Consider the following 18079-nt stretch of genomic DNA (forward strand, 5'->3'; position numbering starts at 1 on the left):
GATTATTATTTGTAGGTTAACTTAAATGTGAAAAACGTATTCTCAATCATCGACTTTGTGAAGAGATAATGTGAAAAAAGGTGAAGGCACAAAAAAAACACTCGAAAATGTCTTTAATTTGTTATTATTTAAAATAAAGTATCAAGCTCACCATTACATAAAATCATGCCTATTATGACAAACCCTCCTAATTGAAATTTCTCACCAAATCTTTAGACTTTAATGATATGATCAAAGATGGATTAATATGACATCCAAATAAGAGGATAGAAGAAATGTTATGTGATGGAATAACTACCAAATCTTCTTTATTGAGGTTTTCCTAACAAGTTTGAGTACAAGTCACTACTACAATAAATGTAAAATAACTTTGTTTTGATAACAAAAATAAAAATTTCAAACTAATAAAACAAATTGTAAAACATTCTTAATTTTATCAAAATATCTATAAATTATAAATTAATATATTATAATATTAGGAAACAAACTTTAGCGTTAAATATTTTTCTCCAACATTAAGAAAGACACCAAGTTATGCCTATAATATTCCATGCAAAAGTAGGTACATAAAAATGCTATGTATTTGGGGCTATATAAACACCACAACTAAAGCTTTACTTTTCTTGCAAATTGGTCATAATAAAATGTTATTGGAATTTTTAATAAAATCAAATTTTTTCAATAAAATATGTTTGAGATACTATCATATAAGTGAGAGATGATTGGTTTTAACCAATGTATTTTCACAAAACAATTAATTTAGACGTCACAACAATTAAAGATAGATAATTTGTTCATGATGGTAATCTTTGAAAAATGATAAGCTTTGGGTGATTATTGTCTCAAAAAGACCATTCATGTATAGTGCTTTTTAATGGCAATTATTAATTTGATGTGTTTTAATAAAATATTGTTTTACATATCTCAAATATCATTAAATTTGAACGACATTATATTTTAGATAGAAATAAAATCTATCGCCTGATTACCAGTATGGAAAACATGACATTGTATTTTAGATAGAAATAAAGTCTTAATGCATGCTTACCGGTATGGAAAACAAGATCTCTATGTTGATTGAATTAAAGGGATGAATCAACAATGCTTGATTACAATGCACCTTTCAAGGATTAGACAAACACTTTCCGTTTTTATTTTCATTTCAATAAGCATTTTTTTTAACCTATATGGTACACACTTCCTAGGACCACTATGTCCATGGAATAATTGTACAAGGCAAATCTACCAAAAAAGATTACTTCATGTCGACTCAACCATGAAGCTTGACCTCGAGAGTATCTAGAAAATTGAACCTGTAACCAATAATAATCACTCAACCAATTAAACCAACCCCATAACTTATATATATTTATTATTAAAAAAACACTTTAAAATTTAAAATGATTTCAAATAATAAACTAAAATCCAATATATAATTAATAAATAATTATCTTATTTAAAATGTATAGCGTATTAAATTTCAATGAAATAAAATGTTAATAGTTTTTCCTTGACTTCTTGTACATTTATCATAAGGTGTAAAGTTAATATGAAAGACATTACAAAAATTAAACATGTGATGGTGCATATGAATACTACATGCAAAGATTTATTTTAATCGTAAATATGTTGATATCTACGAAGGGCATCAAAGCTATCGAGTAGAAAAATCAATCACCTATCACTCACATGTTAAATAATCTTTGACATGATGTATAAACATTAAGATTGCTTTCTTGAGAAATGTTATTTTTTTCCATGAATAATTGATTTGAGAATAAAATGAATAGGTGCTAATTTTACCATCTAAAAATAAGATAGGGTGCTAATTCTACAAATCTGCAAATAAGATGGTGTTAATATTTAGTTTGTTTCGGATTTTTTTTAAATTTATTGTGTTATTATATTAAATATATATATATATAATAAATATATATAATTTTAAAGAAAATTAATATTGAATAATCTTGTAGTTATTTTTAAACTAAAAATTAATAATAAAAGTCAAATGTTAATTTATATTTTTAAATTATATGATTTTTTATATTTACATTATATATCTAAATAAAAAAATGCATAAAATTTAGATTATGTTGAGACTAATACTCATAAATATAGTCATAGTTTAATGATTTGCTTCATGCACTATGAAAGTTCCATGTTTAAAGAAGAGTGGAGGGAATTCTAATTAAATGGGGTAGCATGCTAAGTGGATTTGATTATGGGGAAAACTCCACAGTTAAGCGTGCTTGACCCGGAGGAGTCTTGGGGATGGGTGACCTCCCAAGAAAACTTGGTTACTGGGTGCAATTCCTAGAGGTGATAATTGATGCTATATGATTTATTTCACTAATATCAATCCCACTTTTTCACCCCTATGAGCATCACCCGATGCAATGAATGCTATGTGGACTATTCAAAATCATGAGAAATTTGGTTAGTTGAGACTAATATTCATGGATATAGTCATAGTTTAATGGCTTACTCTACATAGTTAATCCCAAAAATGAGATGCAATATGTTGCACTATTAAAGCTATGTGCTTAAAAGAAAAGAGTCAAGGGAGCTCTAACTAAATAGTTCATATGGCATAATATATGCTAAGGTTTTTCAAATAGGGTAGCAAGCTAAGTGGGCTTGATTGTGGGGAAAACTCCACAGCTAAACACTCTTGAGCCAAAGGGGTCTTGGGATATGTGACCTCTTCGGAAGTCCTACTTAGTGATTCCTAGTGATTTAACTCAGAAAGGTGATGATTAATGATGTGATTTATTCCATTAGTATCAATCCCACTTCATCAACAAGTCTAAAAAATTGAAAATACGGTTCTTTTCCAAAAATTTATTTTACAAAACTATATATATATATATATAAAGAAGGGACCTGTTGGTGGGTACCAAACCATCGATATATCACAAAAGCTTTCCACAAAGGTTAAATACAACCCCAGCTCTTCGTGACACTAGCCATAGGCTTATTAGTGGTCCGAAGAGTGTATATCATAAAGATGTTACATGTGCCACTCAACAACAGATATATAAAAAAAAATTAGTCTCATCTATGGGACATGGGATACTAAAAAAAAACAATGGTTAAATTGTTTAGGCTTATTTTGAGTAGTTGAGAAAAATGATTGTTAGCGTTTCCATTTACATTTAATTCTCACAAATGATATATTAAGCTTATATAGAGTATATTGTTGTAATGGTTTCAAATCTTGTTGGACCGTGTTGAACCCTAAACCCTTACAAACAGGTGCAAAGGTGTAATGGTTTCAAATCTTGTAGGACTGTGTTGAACCCTAAACAATATCTTACCCTTACAAACAAGTTCAAAAGTGAGGTGTTTAATTATATGGAAAAAAAATTAAAAATCAAAATCAAATCTTGTGTATACCTTGCACTATCAATATTAACTCAGTAGCAGAGGATTTAATGTTGTATATTTTAGGATATACTATCAAATAATTAAATCTCAAACCTAACAAAATGTTTTAATTAAATTCATCTCTTTTATTAGTCAAGAAGTCTGATAAAGTTTGCTACACAGGGTATGGGTAGACAATATGCACCTGCAACAAAGCAATGTTACATGTGTGATATTTATAACACTAAATACTCTCTGTTGTGGGTGCATATTGTTTGCCCGTACCAACCATTTTTATAGGTTATTGACTGAAATAAAAATCGATCGTCTATATCCTTTTATAGATGAATTTTCAAACTTACTGTAATATTTGCGTTAAGACATTGAAAGCAAGGTAATCAGTCTCCGAAAAAAGGAAGTCCAATGATCAAGAAGTTCGACAGTGATTCCATCGACTGTCAAGACTAATGTGGAGTCGTTCCGCGAGTTATTGTTTAGGACTTCGAGTTATTCCCAAGTCCGTTTTCGAGATTTCCAAGTCGCAAACAGGTTGTCTTGTTGAGTTATTCCAGACTTAATTGAAAAGATGAAGCTCATTTATAGCAATGATTCCCTTGGATGTTGGAGGCTGAGAATTTTAGACCTTTTCTTAACAACATCGTCGTTATAGAAGAAAACTTGCAAATCAAAGATTCACTCAAAGTTAGGCCCACCTATAAAGAGCCACCAGTCTAAAATATTGTCATCTATGTTATTTAGAATAATGGGCTTAATCCCATAGGAGAACTGATTTGTTCAAGAGTAACTTACAATGGGATTCATATCAAGTTGGGCAGCAGCCCATTTCTATGAGAAGGCTATCTCATTTTCCTATCATCAGGCTAGAGTTGATCAAATTTGTTCTTGCCAAAACAGATCAAGCATCATGAATCATCAGGAAAGATATGTTATTATTTATCTTTCAGTGGAAACTTGTTCCTTCAATATACCCGGCGCCAGACATTGCAATAAATTTTTTAATACACACGTTTGGTAAGTTTAAGGTTTTCGCCTAGTTCAAATCAGATTTTATCATTTGGTTTTGATCCTAATACACGCTTTGCGTTCTCATTAACTAACCTCCATTCAGGTCCTTGTGTTATCTTGCATACTGTATACAGAAAGCATATTATGCCACCAAGCAATCAGTAATGAGTTAACTTTCAAGAAGGCGGGTTAGGCTTCCTTAATATGCAAGACTTTCAGAAAGACGTTAACAACAAGCAGCCCACATGAATAAGAGATGACAGTGGCCGATGACTCAGCTAAGAAATATCACTTTCTGAAAGAAAGCGATGGATCATAACAGGAAAAGGTGAATCCTTCACTCCACTCTGAAATTTCAATGATTGAGAAGTACTTCTTGGGAGGGAAAGAGGAGAGGAGGAGAATTTATGGTCATAGAAGCTACTCCAAGATTAGGCATATCACATTGTTGTTTTCACACATACGCACCCACACAACACATCCCACAGGAAAGGAGGGAAGGCTGAGCAAGAAAGAAACAATGCTTATACTCATGAAGGAAGTTGATCTATGAAATACCCCGAAACAGTACTCAATAGTCATCTCCTTTTGAACTCATACAACTCCAGAACCTCTATACTAATAGAGATGATATAATGTGACAGATATATGCTTCAAAGGATAGAATCAAAATGCCTATTTCAATACCAAACTGAAAAGCAATAAGAATTAAAGGTACATGTGAATTCATTTGTCAGTCTCTGGTACAGCACAATCTATTGTGTAAATGAAAAAGGCTGTGTCGATGCAATGATTCTGATACATGTAAGTGAAATCATAAGAGAGAGCGGGAGAGATTTTATTACAATATTGAATGTAAACAATATACACTTAATCGATGACAAATAGGCTGGAATAACAAAGGTGGTAAACTTCATAAATAATGCCTGACATAAAAATCTATGAAATAAAAACTACTCTCAAAAAGCAATATATGAGACACACTGCAACAGATGATAGAAAGAGATCCTATCATAAAGAACACACCACTTTTAGATGAATATGCTAACTTCAAAGAGATTTAAAGCAGAGTCCATAAAAAAATCAGTTCCTTTTCTAGCCCATAGAAAAGAATCAAGCTTTAACAAGTCTTTTGACTATTGCAGCCATGTACTTCCCCTGATGCTCTGCAAGAGCAAGCTCCACGCTACTTGCTTGTCTTGTGCCATCACCTGCATAAACCCCTGCACCATATGGTGAACCACCACGAATTTCATCCATTTTAAACATTCCGGCCCCAAAAGTATAGCCAATTGGAACAAATAGCATTCCATGATGAGACAACTGAGTAATAGCAGTCCAACTGCATAAAGTAAAATAACATCAAATCAGCATCGAGTAACTTGAAGGGATGGAAGAAATGATGAAATAAAAAACTTAGAAATAACTCTAGTGTGGAATATTTGGAACAGAAGAAAGAAGAGTCATGTCAAACTGGACTTATTCTTTATCTAATGTAGCTGGCAAAGCAAGGTTAAGAATCAATGCCATAAATGTACAGATAAGAACGATTTGAATGCCCAATGCTTCGGTTCACATCCATTTTTCTTTACTATGTTACAAATCATATTCTGTCAGTGCCTAAAGATTCCAAAGGCAACTTTGACTCTCCTCAAATATCCAAGAGATCATAATTAAAGTTAGGGAGATTAAGGAATTCAGTTTTAGCCGTTGGTTCTTGAGATAGGCCAAAAAGAAGAATACAGGATTATTGCTTGAGTACTATTTATGCTTGATGTTCAAAAAAACAAATTCAGTTTCACTGTGCATTGCATCTATAGAAGATGGGCTCTATACATATATAGATTGTTTAAACCGGTTCTAAAATAGTCTACGAGACCCTTTTCAAGTAATGCAAAATGAGGCTCGTTCAAATCCTGCTTCAAAAGTTGAGTATATAAGAGGAAAGACTTAACTAGAACCAAAAGATCTAGAAAATAATTATTTAGAATATAAATATGAAACAAAGAATCATGCACTGTAACTTTCCAGCTTGCTACTTTAGATATTAAAATTTGGATGCATGAGAAATGTTGGCCCCATGGCTGCTTGGGAGCAGGAGCGGAAGCGGGAGCAGGGAGCAATATTTTCAAAAGTTCCTGGGTCGGGAGTGATTTTGGGAGCGAATTTTATATAGTATATATTTTTATATATTTTGATGCATATAGGTCAACAAAAGCATGTAGAGTGATGAACTAGTGATTAAAAACCTAAAAAAATGGATTAAACCATATAACATCATTCATCTAGTAGTTATAATCTTCAACCACAGGTCCACAAATTACAAGTTTTATATAGCATGTAAGGGTGTGCATAACCAAAATAGTGTCGAGTACAATCCATCTCTGAAACGAAAATACATCAACAAATGGGCTCTAGATGGCCTCTAGCATCCAAAAAAATCATGCTCCAACAAATACCTACATATCATCAAAACCATTGCCTATCTTGGGATCTTTGTCATTAATATCACCCTCTAAGCATCAACATAAGATAGAAAAAATGTAGCATGTCAAGTCAAGAATTTGTTTGAGTGATGGGTACATTTTTAGTAGGGTCATGATAGAGGAGTTCGACAACCAATGTCACTAACATCAATGTACATAGAGGGCTTGGTGCTCTTGATTAAATACGAGTTTCATACTCTACTACATGACAAAATCAAATGGAAACATTGCAATCCCCTCAATCCTGAAATCCTGAAAAACTAATACGTCTATTGGATTTTGAGTGAGATTTAAAATTCTACCTTCTCCGTATGAAATCCAATGAGGTTGCAACCACTCTCAAACTTCCTAAGTCATTTCATGGTAATATTAAAGATTTAAGTAAAAGTAACATTCTCCCATTGCGCTCCCGCTCGGAGCGTGCTTCGGGAGTGGATTCGAGGGGGGTTGCAACCACTTCCATAGATGAAAGGCAGTAAGGATTGTATCAAAACTACCCTCAAAAATGTACTTAGAATGATAACTTTATATTTAAGACATACACATCATGATGTTTAGTTTGGAGTAATATATAATAAATACACCTTATTGGGGATACATTTTGCTAGCAAGATGTTGGCTAATCGTATTGGTGAAGCAACCTGTTCAGGGGCACCTTGTCATCCTAATGGATTATGTTTATACACCTTAGTGGTCAGCCTATGGTCACATGGGTGATGTTATGGAGGAAGGGGTTGAACTAATGGTCCCAAGCCTAGGTTCAGTGTCTACGTCTAAGCTACCCTAAATCCTATTTTTACGAGGTCCAAACATCATTTGTATTATCAAGTAAGACCAAGAAAGTTCGTCATTTAAGCTTATCAATCATATCCTCAGGGTCCTACATACCCATACATATCTAATAGGTTATGCAATTATCTTTGTTTATGTGATTATATTTTACTGGGGTTTTACTAATATTCAATCATTTTGTATACCTTAACTTCAACATGGTATCAGAGCAGGTGACCTATCATGTTTTGTGAGTGAATGATTATGGATTGTGCAGATGATGCATTGGTGATTTTGTTTACTGTTGGTACAACATGCATTAATAAAAAAATTATGTTATCACCAGTCTTCTACTGGTCTTCAACTTCTGAGCAAATATTTTTGAGGCATGAAGACGGAGATGTTTTTATTGCTTCCATACATTGGGTGAGTCTCCTAAGAAGGATCTTGTAATATACTGCAGAATGCTCAGGCATAGTAAGAAACTCTGAATTTTCTACATGCTTTTTGTTGATATAGGCATGTTCATGCTGCATGGTTTTTGCAACCTTTGGTACCACCCGCAGATCACATTTTCTGTTGAGGCATGTAGCCTCAATGACTTTCTTGAGGCATGTAGCCTAAAGAAACTCCAGTGAAATACTTCACATTTGTTTTCAGCTGACAGCACGAAAGCAAATCTTTTGGTGCAAATTCTGTGCAGTTTTCAGCAGCTTGGCCCTCCCACAAGCCTGAACTCACCATCCTTTTCTCTAATTACTGTGTTTATTTTACCTGAGTTAATGAAGTGAATTCCAGAAGCAGTTCGTAGAACCCTAGCTTGGCCCCAAGCTCAACCATTTTTTCTGCAGCGTTCTTGCCACCTGTGTTTGCAATGTTTATAAGCCCATTTTTTTAGCATTTCAGCACCATCTGTACAACAGATTCTCACCCTCCTCAGATTGCATTTTCTGTCGAAGCGCATACCCTCCACAAGTATTCTCCAGTAAGATGGCAGCATCATGAAACTCTAGTGAAATTCATTTCAGAAGTTTTCAGCCCATGACTGGAAAGCATATCTTTCAGTGGAAATTTCTGTGCAGTTTTCAGCACCTCAGTTATCGCACTATCCTGGGACCTGAACTCACCATCCTCTTCTCTGTTTACTGTGTGTCTCTTCCCTGAACTTGGGAAGTGAATACCAGAGGCAATTTTTGAAACCCTAGCTCAGTCCCAAGCTCACCCATTCCCACTGCAGTGTTCCTGCCACCTGTGTGCACTTGCAGTTGGGATCCCATGGTGTAGCACATTCCTTCATTACTGCTGTATCACTCCCTTTGTTGATCTCCTATATGTTAGCTTTTGGGTTACTCCAAAAGTGCTTACACCATGTTTGGGGCTACTTCATGAGATTTAGGGTACTGTATGATCAACCCTACATGGTCCATGTTGGATTTCCACATTGGAGATGGTTTGTGTTGGATTGGCACAATGGAGATGGTTTACTCAATAGTTGTCTGACCTCAATTGGGTGCTTGCTTGGCATTCTTCCCTAGGGAATTGGAGTTCTCTTGACAACTTGGGTGGCATCATTCATGATGCCCACATGAAGAGGGTTGCTTGCCTGGAGAACATCCTACTTAGAAGGAGCATTTGCATGTTGGAGGAGAGCATCTAGCCCTAGGTAACACATGGTAGCTTGGGGATGCATAAGTTGCAATAGTGCTCATGCAAGGGGAGTGGACCCACTAGATTACATGGCGTAGGAAGATTGATGAAGCCATTAAAGGCTTGTAGTGGAAGAGCATTAGATACACCTTGTGGAACACCATTATATATGGAGCCTTGCTTGTGAACTACATCACCTCGAACCTTGACATGTGTACTTTTGGAGTAGACCTCCAAATATGCAAGCCTACAAGTGATTATTTTAGGGTGCTTGTAAAGGTATTGACTGACACATGTATTGTTGGCCTCCCTTAGCTCTCATATATATATATATATATATATATATATATATATATAGAGAGAGAGAGAGAGAGTCCTTTCACAACATAATAACATAGCTCATTTATACTTTCCACACTTGTGTTAGAGATGTTATCAAAGTAAAGCACACTAATCTTCTCTCTCTCTCTCTTAGCGTCGCTAGGGTTTCTTGATCGCATAGGAGCATCTTGATGTCTAGTGTTCGGGCTCATCTATTAGAGATTTGGAGATTAGGGTTTTGTGATGAAACCTTACGTTGTACTTGGAGAACTGAAGAAGAGGAGACATCTTGTTGTGAAGGAGTGACTCATGCTTGTTCAATCTCCTTGGTTGAGCTAGGGTTTTCTTGGCTTTCCCTCGCTAGGGTTTTGAAGAGATAGTATATTATACTAATCCTGTGATAAGATTATGGCATGTACATAAACATCTTATGCATATTAGGATTTTGTAATGAAATCCTATGTTGTACTTGGAAAACTGAAGAAGAGGAGATATCTTGTCGTGGAGGATTTGCTTGAGCGATTCATGCCTGTTCAATCTCCTTGGTTGAGCTAGGATTTTCTTGGCTTTCCCAGTTAGGGTTTTGGAAAGCTGGTACATTGTCATAGCCATGTGATAAGACTATGGTATGTACAGGAACATCTTATCCATATTACTGAGGTTTTCAGCAATTCAGGACTTGTGTAAGTTGTGGATTTGATTTTCAGCCATCTACATTCTTCATGGTTTGTGATTTCCAGCTATATGACTTGTTGATTTGAGATGAGTTTAGGATGATTATGTTAAGTGATTTAACAATATAATTGAAGATAGGTAGGGTTGCTTTGTTACTGTATTTACTGCTGTAAATGAGTATATTCAGATCTGGTTTACACGTCACAATATAAGATTGCCTAGATGGCTGAAACTTATCAGAAAAGTTTGGAGTCTTTTCTCTTGGATTGCCTTGATGACTAGGGTTGTTAAGTACTGAAATTTTGTCCACTGCCACTGCTGTTTTGACTATATTTCATAACAGCACTAGGGATGAAAATTTCAAAGCATTATGATCCAAGAAATCTCTGCGAAAGAGGTCAAATTTCTGTTTGGCATTAATCACTGTTTTTTTAGAAATTCTCAAGATGGTATCAAAGCATTGAGGAAATTTCACAGTATAAATTATTGGAAATGGTGCCTTACATGTAGACAAGTTCACTGAATTATTATGTGCGAATTCATCCTGCATCAACACCATAAAGCACTGCCCATGGCTTTGTCCAACCAAACATCTCAACTGAACACCTAATTTCATGTTCACAACCTCAGTTTGCCCAATTTTCTATGGGTTGGTATGTTGAACTAAAATGCAGTTTAGTACCCATCTTCTTCCAGAAGGTCCCACAAATGTCAAAGAAATTTACTATCCCTATCTAACATAAATTCTCACCCTAGAAGGGGCTTCATTAACACTTGTGAAAATCAGTCTTCATCAAATCCATGATATCTACTCAAAATTTGTACATATAAGTGTTGTTTGACCAAGTCAAACCATCACTAGTCTCTTCACATGTGTGCAAGGTGTAAGCAGGGTTATGCAAGAAGTGGACATATCCTCTTAGCAGAGCGCACCATCGAGAGGTGTGCATGAGTGGATGAGGTGGACTAATGAGATGAAACGTCAAAACCCTAGGGAACATGGGTATTATTAGTCTTCCTTAGTCAACTCAAGGTTAACTAACTCCTGAAACCTCATTCTAAATTCTAATAGATAAGAATAAAGCATGAATGAGTTTTAGCACGCGTGAATAAGGCTAAGTTGAGGCAGGGAGAATTGGCTTTTTGTCACGTGTCTTACATCAACATACATGCCAAATAGGGAGTGCCTGACCTCATGTGGACAACATGGACATTAAGTTATAACCCCTAGTGACCAACTAGCAAGTAAAACTTAGGGTTAAAGACCTCAATAAAGGATTAGAATAATAAAATACTAATGGGCCAATATTAGGCACTCAACCTGGAGTTTAGTATTTTAAATTTTAATTAAAATATCTTTGAACCGGTTAGTTGTGTGCGCATAGTGGAAAATATGGAAATATGAAATTTTAAGAATAAATATGGTTTAGAACTTCGGTAATGATAGGCAAAAAGTATCATGAGCCTCTAGGAAATGTTGTGAAGTGATATGTTGGTATGAAAGTGAATTTTACTTTGGTGAAATGTTAATATGTGGAAAGTGGATTTCACCTAGGCAAAAGTAGCAACATGCTTGCATAAGATATATTGCCTAGGTGAAGCCATGGAAATGACATGAATATGAATGGAACTAGGTAAATGCACCACCGTTTAGAGGACTAGCATGGAACACTAGGTGAAAGTGACTAGGATGTGACTAAGGGACAACCATAATAAAGATCTATGAGGAAAAAGATACAACCCTAAAGCAACCGCCGCCAACATTCCAAACTTTTTAAGGCTAGAATGACCCCATCAACCTATATAACACTACATTTACCACTCACGTGAATATACGGGGTAATATCCCTTGTCATCCTTTGCACATTCTTCTTCTAACTCTTCTCTTATGGTTTCTTGTTTCCCTTCATCTTCACTCTCATAAACTAATTATGTCATAGCTCCTCTTTTTTGGAATGCTCCAATGACATCCAATCTCATGGACATCACTCTCAACTTTCCACCACTTTTCTATCAATTAGATCTCCCTCAACCTCTTCCAAATCAAAGAACTCTTCCAAACATACTACAATTTCAATGCAACCTCCTCTCTACAACTTTCTCTTCCAAACTTCACTCTCAACACTCTCTCACAAGACTACCCAATATCTCTAACTAGCACTATCTTTTCACGCAACAATCAACCTACTCTCATCAAATTGGATAGCAAGTACACAAATCCAAACACAATAAAAAAATATAACACTACAATTAGTAAGAACTCCATAATCCTTTATTTAATCAATTGGGCTAATAACCTTGATACAATTCTTATTACACAAGAAATTCTTCAAAGGGCCAAAATCATGTCTGCAATTTCTCACTTTGGATTCATACACAAGCTCCACAAACTCAACAATTGCAATAGAAATCCATTTCACATTCTTGGGCAACTAAACAACTAAACAACTTGTATGACATGACCCTAGAAACTCTTTTGTTGATGTCATCAAAGGCAAAGAATCTTTTGTAAGAACTCAACTGAAAAAAAAAAGATAAAATCATATGAAGCCACAAATAAAAAAATAAAAAAATAAAAATGAAAAAGAAAAGCATATGAAGAGAGAAAATGAAAAATGCAAAGATGGATGGGGCATTGAATAAGCACGTGGAAAAAATCCGTGCATGAGCTCTACCCCCCTCATTGGCCATCACCCATTTCCTAAGCATTCCATGCTCTATCTAAATAAAGATACTTATGAAAGTCCAAACACCGATGAGAAACAAATTGCTACATCCTTAAGGGGTATTGGAAAAGCATAAAGAAAGCTACGTCACCTAAGTTATGCAAGAAAGAAAGACAGATCATTGAAGTAAAAAGTGCACCAGAAGGGTGGAAAGAGCAGACCAAGGAAAGAGGGTAATTCATGCCTCCACGATTGTTCCCTCTTATCATCATTATACTCAAAATGTTGGACCTCCTTCAGTTGGTACCATGGCTATGGCCATATTCCTTGAAGTATTTCCCATTCCATGACCACAGTTATCACATGCATCTATAGATTGATGAACCTACCTATAAAATGTCCTTCCCCATAGGGGCTGAAAGCACCTATGTGCTAATTGCATAATTATCCCTAACATAAGTGTGGTAACTTGCTTACAAATCATGAGCTAGAAAGACATTTGAAGGCAAGGTTTTGTGGTAAGTATTTTTGTGCTCATAAATTGAATATGATCCACTATGATACTTAAATGGTTTTTGTCCCTAATGATGTTGATCTCACTCGATCTCAAGCCTTGTTTCAAGTAGTTGATAACACATGTAGCAGAGATCCCTTGAGGGATGGATTAACACCTTTCCAACACAATAGATAGGACGCCTAGCCTAGTTTTGAGAGCACATATGACACTGCAGGCCCAACGTTTCCCTCATATGAGCATTGGGATTTGAGGAGCCTCCACATGTGGCCCTTGTTACATCTCCAAATGTTGAAATGTTGAGCCATGAAGCAAAAGCATTGGCTTGATTGATGATGTGCCTAGATGGACCACACGATGCTCATTTGCTAGCCTTGAACTTGCTTGATGGATGTTGCCTTGTTCCAGAGCCCAAATGATGATGAAGACCACTTGAGATGGTTTCGAAGGGCTATCACACCTCGTTTTGATGACAACACTTGATCCTAAGGCTGCTACATCATCCATGCATACCCTACAAGGGTGACTTGTGCCTTCTTGTTGATGACGTCTTGGTGGAAGAGATGTTACTTGGAGAAGTATCCATGCATTTTGATGATGTCCCTAGGAGTGAGGAACACTATTGGACCCCTCTTGTCACTTGCTTGATGGAGATGCCCATTTTTGGAGGATGACATCACATTGGAGAGCTTTTCCTCCCACACTCATGGAGGATTTATTTCATTTTTATTAAGATTTATCATCTGTAAAGTTATCTTTAGGTCGACTTGTGACCTATTAGCCTAGTTGAATGCTTCAAGCAAACTTTTAGGGCTTCTTCATTGTGAATTAATGAAAAAGGACTTGGTTTCCGTCACATAAATTGAGGGAAGTCATTCTCATTGGACCATCATCACACACTCATCTCTCTTCTCTTGAGTGAGTGTGCACTAACTCTTTTCTCTTTTTCCCTTGAATGCAATGGATGAATAGTTATGTGAATTGTCTTGAGGAGGATATTTTTTCATAAAGAGATTATCTTATGGATTGATGAAGTGAATCTTGGTTGCATTGTGTAATTTTAACACTATCTTCTTCCATTTTGAATGTGATTTTATGAAATTAGGGTTCTTGTGCCATATTAAAAAGTGCAATATCTTTTATAAAATTTGTCATCCAAGAATCCATCAAAGGAGTTTGTTGTCATGTGTCATTTGACTTTAAATATCTTATGAAAGAAGTCACTAGGGTTTCTAAGAGGAGCAAATTAGGCTTCCACCCTCTATATCCAAGTCTTATCATTGACCTCACCCTAACTGATTCCATTCCCCAATTGAATACAAGCACTAGTCAAGTTGTGGAATAACTTTTTAAATTTCTCTCTTCCTTATTTCTTGGTAACTAGGGTTAGGGTTTGGTCTAAATCTACATTTTATAGCAATTTTACATTTATAGGTTATTGTTCCATTGGGAGGAATTGCATTTAATAAATATAAAAAAGAAAAATCTAGCATCAATTGCATGTTTTACCCCCAAAAAAATGTTTGAAAATAACAAAGGTAGATAGATTTTCTTATATAGATAATTACTTGTGATTATTTTATCTTTATGTTCTTCTTTTATCTTTTAGTTCAACAAGCAATTACCAAATCAATAGCACAAAGACACCAGATATAGGCGGATAGCCAGGCCAAAACCCCTATCTAGGGGAAAACCCAATCAACTACTCTTCCTTAATAACTTCTTTGAGATAATCCAAGACTCTTGACCTAGACCCAAACTTCCTCCACACCAAGTCAACCCTTTCTTCCTTCTTGCAGATGATAACCCTTCAATAGCAACATCGACCTAGTAGCAACAACTTGCAGTAGCAACTTTGACCCAGCAGCAGCAATAGCAACTTCGACTTGATAAGAGAGACTTCGATCTCCTAGAGGAATCCATCTAAGAGAGAGAGAGACGGCCCAAAATTTCGATTTTCTTCTTTTTCTTCTTTCTCCAATTTTGCACTCCTTTTGACTTCCTTCCTTACTTCGCACTTTTCCACCTCTTTCTTCTGGATATCGAACTTGCTTGAGAGAAGTGAAATTGCTCCAAATGATTTCAAACTACTCAATATATAGGCTTCTGGTGAGATCGAATTACCCAATTTGAGGCCAACTTGGTGTGGAGGGGACAAATAGCCTATTTGACTCAATATTAATTCTTTTACATGATTCAAAAGCGCAAGAAGGGTCTCTTTAAATGGACAATGGTTCTAATGACTCAAAATAAATCCTAGAAGTCCTCAATGGGGACTTTAACCTAAAACATGATGACCCAAGCATGAAACCCATGCTTTAATAAGTCATAATAATAATAATAATAATATCTTCTTCATTCTTTTGATAAATACATTTCATTGTGACTCAAATACATTTATGAAGACCGAACCTAGTTACAATTTTCATCAAAAAATAGGGTTTCCATCTAGATATTTGTCAATGGTACATGCATTTTCAGCCAATAAAAACATAAATTTGACCTATCGCTTGCTTACCTCTTCAATAGCCTTTAATCCTTTGTTGTCCTATCATTTAGACATTATTTATTTGGTGTTATATTCTATTGCAAGTTGTAAACCTGCATACCATTAAAAAACCTAGCTTGTAACAATTTTTCTTCAATTTATTGGGGTTGGTAGAAAGCATACTTGAATATTTGTAACTTTTATATTGGCCTTCAAGACTTTGCCAGTATCTTCTTCCATAATCATTAGATTCTTATCACGCTTGAACCCTCTATTGAAGACATTTCTAGGTAGTCATTTATCCTCTAAGACATGCCAAGGAAGCCTCCCTTGTGGGCAGAACATCCAACCACAGAACCATAGGAGAAAGGCCACTAAGGTAATAGTGGTGGCTAATCTCTTTCAAATCCTCACACTGCTAACCTCTTTCAACCTCTCCCATTTTATCAAACATAAGCTGCATAGCCTCCTTCATCAAAGATATCTTCTGCAACATGAGTACTGCTTTACAAGATATCTTTGAAAAGTCTTCAAAAGTTACTCTTGCTCACTCATTTGTCCTGTAACCTCAAGCTACTCTCATAGCAAGGCTGGATAGAGCTCTCAGGCAATGGCACTAAGAATGTTAGCACTTAAAATCGTCTATGGTGACTTGCCACAGTCAACAAAGAAATCTCAGGTATCACAATGGAAACTAGTCCACCGTCAGCCTCGCTCAACCTAAAGGGGGTATCCCTAAAAAACTAACTTTAAGTAAAGGGTGACCACTGCCTTAACCAATTAGGAAAATAGAGGAAGAGGTGAAGAAGATCTGCAACATAGATCTGTTAAATGTTATCTTGCAATTGAAATTAGTGTCACAATGAATAGAAAGGAACAAGCATTATCAACATGTTAACCCACACTCCACATAAAAAAGTAATTTTGATAGCCAAAAGAAATCCTTTGCATCACCGACACTAAAAGTATATTCACAAGCTAGCAGATCCTCAATTCATCTCTTGCAACTCATACAAAAGCACTCTCCTACGCATCTGCAAATTCTCCAAGGTAATAACAAGAATGAGAGAGAAGAAAAAATGAAAGACTCCAGAATAACCAATCAACGCTTAACTCTCACTTTCCTCCAGCTCTTATAAAATGAACAAAGAGATTACCATCAATCTTTTCTCAGAAATGAGAAAGCTTAAAATAGCAAAGCATAACTATAGGTTCCACCTATAGGGCATGCTTTCCCAAGCAAATGTAACTCCCCTCATGATGAGTATTTCAATTGCTGCATCCTCTTAGAATAGGTATTAAATTCTTGTATTAAATGTCCTCTTACACACCCCAAGAATAGCATGAATAGCTCTAAGGGAATCTTCTCTTGCTGGTCTACATGCATCAACATTAAATGGTTCAGGAATGGCAGCACCCTCACACTATGAATGGGTGTAACTCCCATTGATGTAACGTCCTCCTACAAGTGTGTAACTAGCAGGTTTAATGCACTCTCCATGTATCAAAAATAGAGTGTAACTCCTCATGATGTCCCTTCTATGTTTGCTGCTAAGAATAGTGTAAAACTGCTCTCACAAAGGTAACATTACTATTGCTAGAATGGGACTGTAACTAACCAAGGTTGCTTGGGAGTGGGAGCGGGGAGCAACATTTTCAAAATCTCCCAAGTCCGAGCGATTTTGGGAGCGAATTTTATGTAATATATATTTGCATATATGTCAACAAAAACATGTAGAATGATGAATTTGTGATAAAAAACATAAAGACATGGATTAAACCATATAACATCATTCATCTAGTAGTTATAATCTTCATCAACCACAGATCCACAAATTACAAGTTCTCATTTATATAGCATGTAAGTGTGCACATAACCAAAATAGCATCGAGTGCAATCCATCTCTAAACCAAAAATACATCAACAAATAGGCTCTAGATGGTCTCTAGCATCCAAAAAAATCATGCTACAACCTATGAAACCGAATTCGTCCCCCTGCCCTCTTGTGTCCCGAATCGGGCGAATCGGACACGATTCAGTCGAATTCGTGTCCTTGTGATCGTGTTCCAATTCCGTGACACAAATCCCGAAAAAAGTGACTTCCACGCGTGTTAAAAG

The 18079-nt window shown here is 35.7% G+C and overlaps 1 protein-coding gene across 1 annotated transcript in view; it reads right to left on the bottom strand.

Annotated features, from left to right (window-relative positions):
- Positions 1-5201: 5201 nt before the first annotated feature.
- Positions 5202-18079, bottom strand: part of LOC149182936 (Quinone reductase family protein) — a 52156-nt gene continuing 39278 nt past the window's right edge. Inside the window, exon 3 of the mRNA XM_089417017.1 lies at positions 5202-5734. Within this exon, the coding sequence (XP_089273143.1) occupies positions 5506-5734 (229 nt within the window). The 3' untranslated portion in view covers positions 5202-5505. The remainder of the gene's footprint in view (positions 5735-18079) is intronic.

Source organism: Pinus tabuliformis, chromosome 3_2, assembly GCF_031772625.1.
Source record: "Pinus tabuliformis cultivar Carrire ecotype Pingquan chromosome 3_2, CPIR1, whole genome shotgun sequence".
NCBI lineage: Eukaryota > Viridiplantae > Streptophyta > Pinopsida > Pinales > Pinaceae > Pinus > Pinus tabuliformis.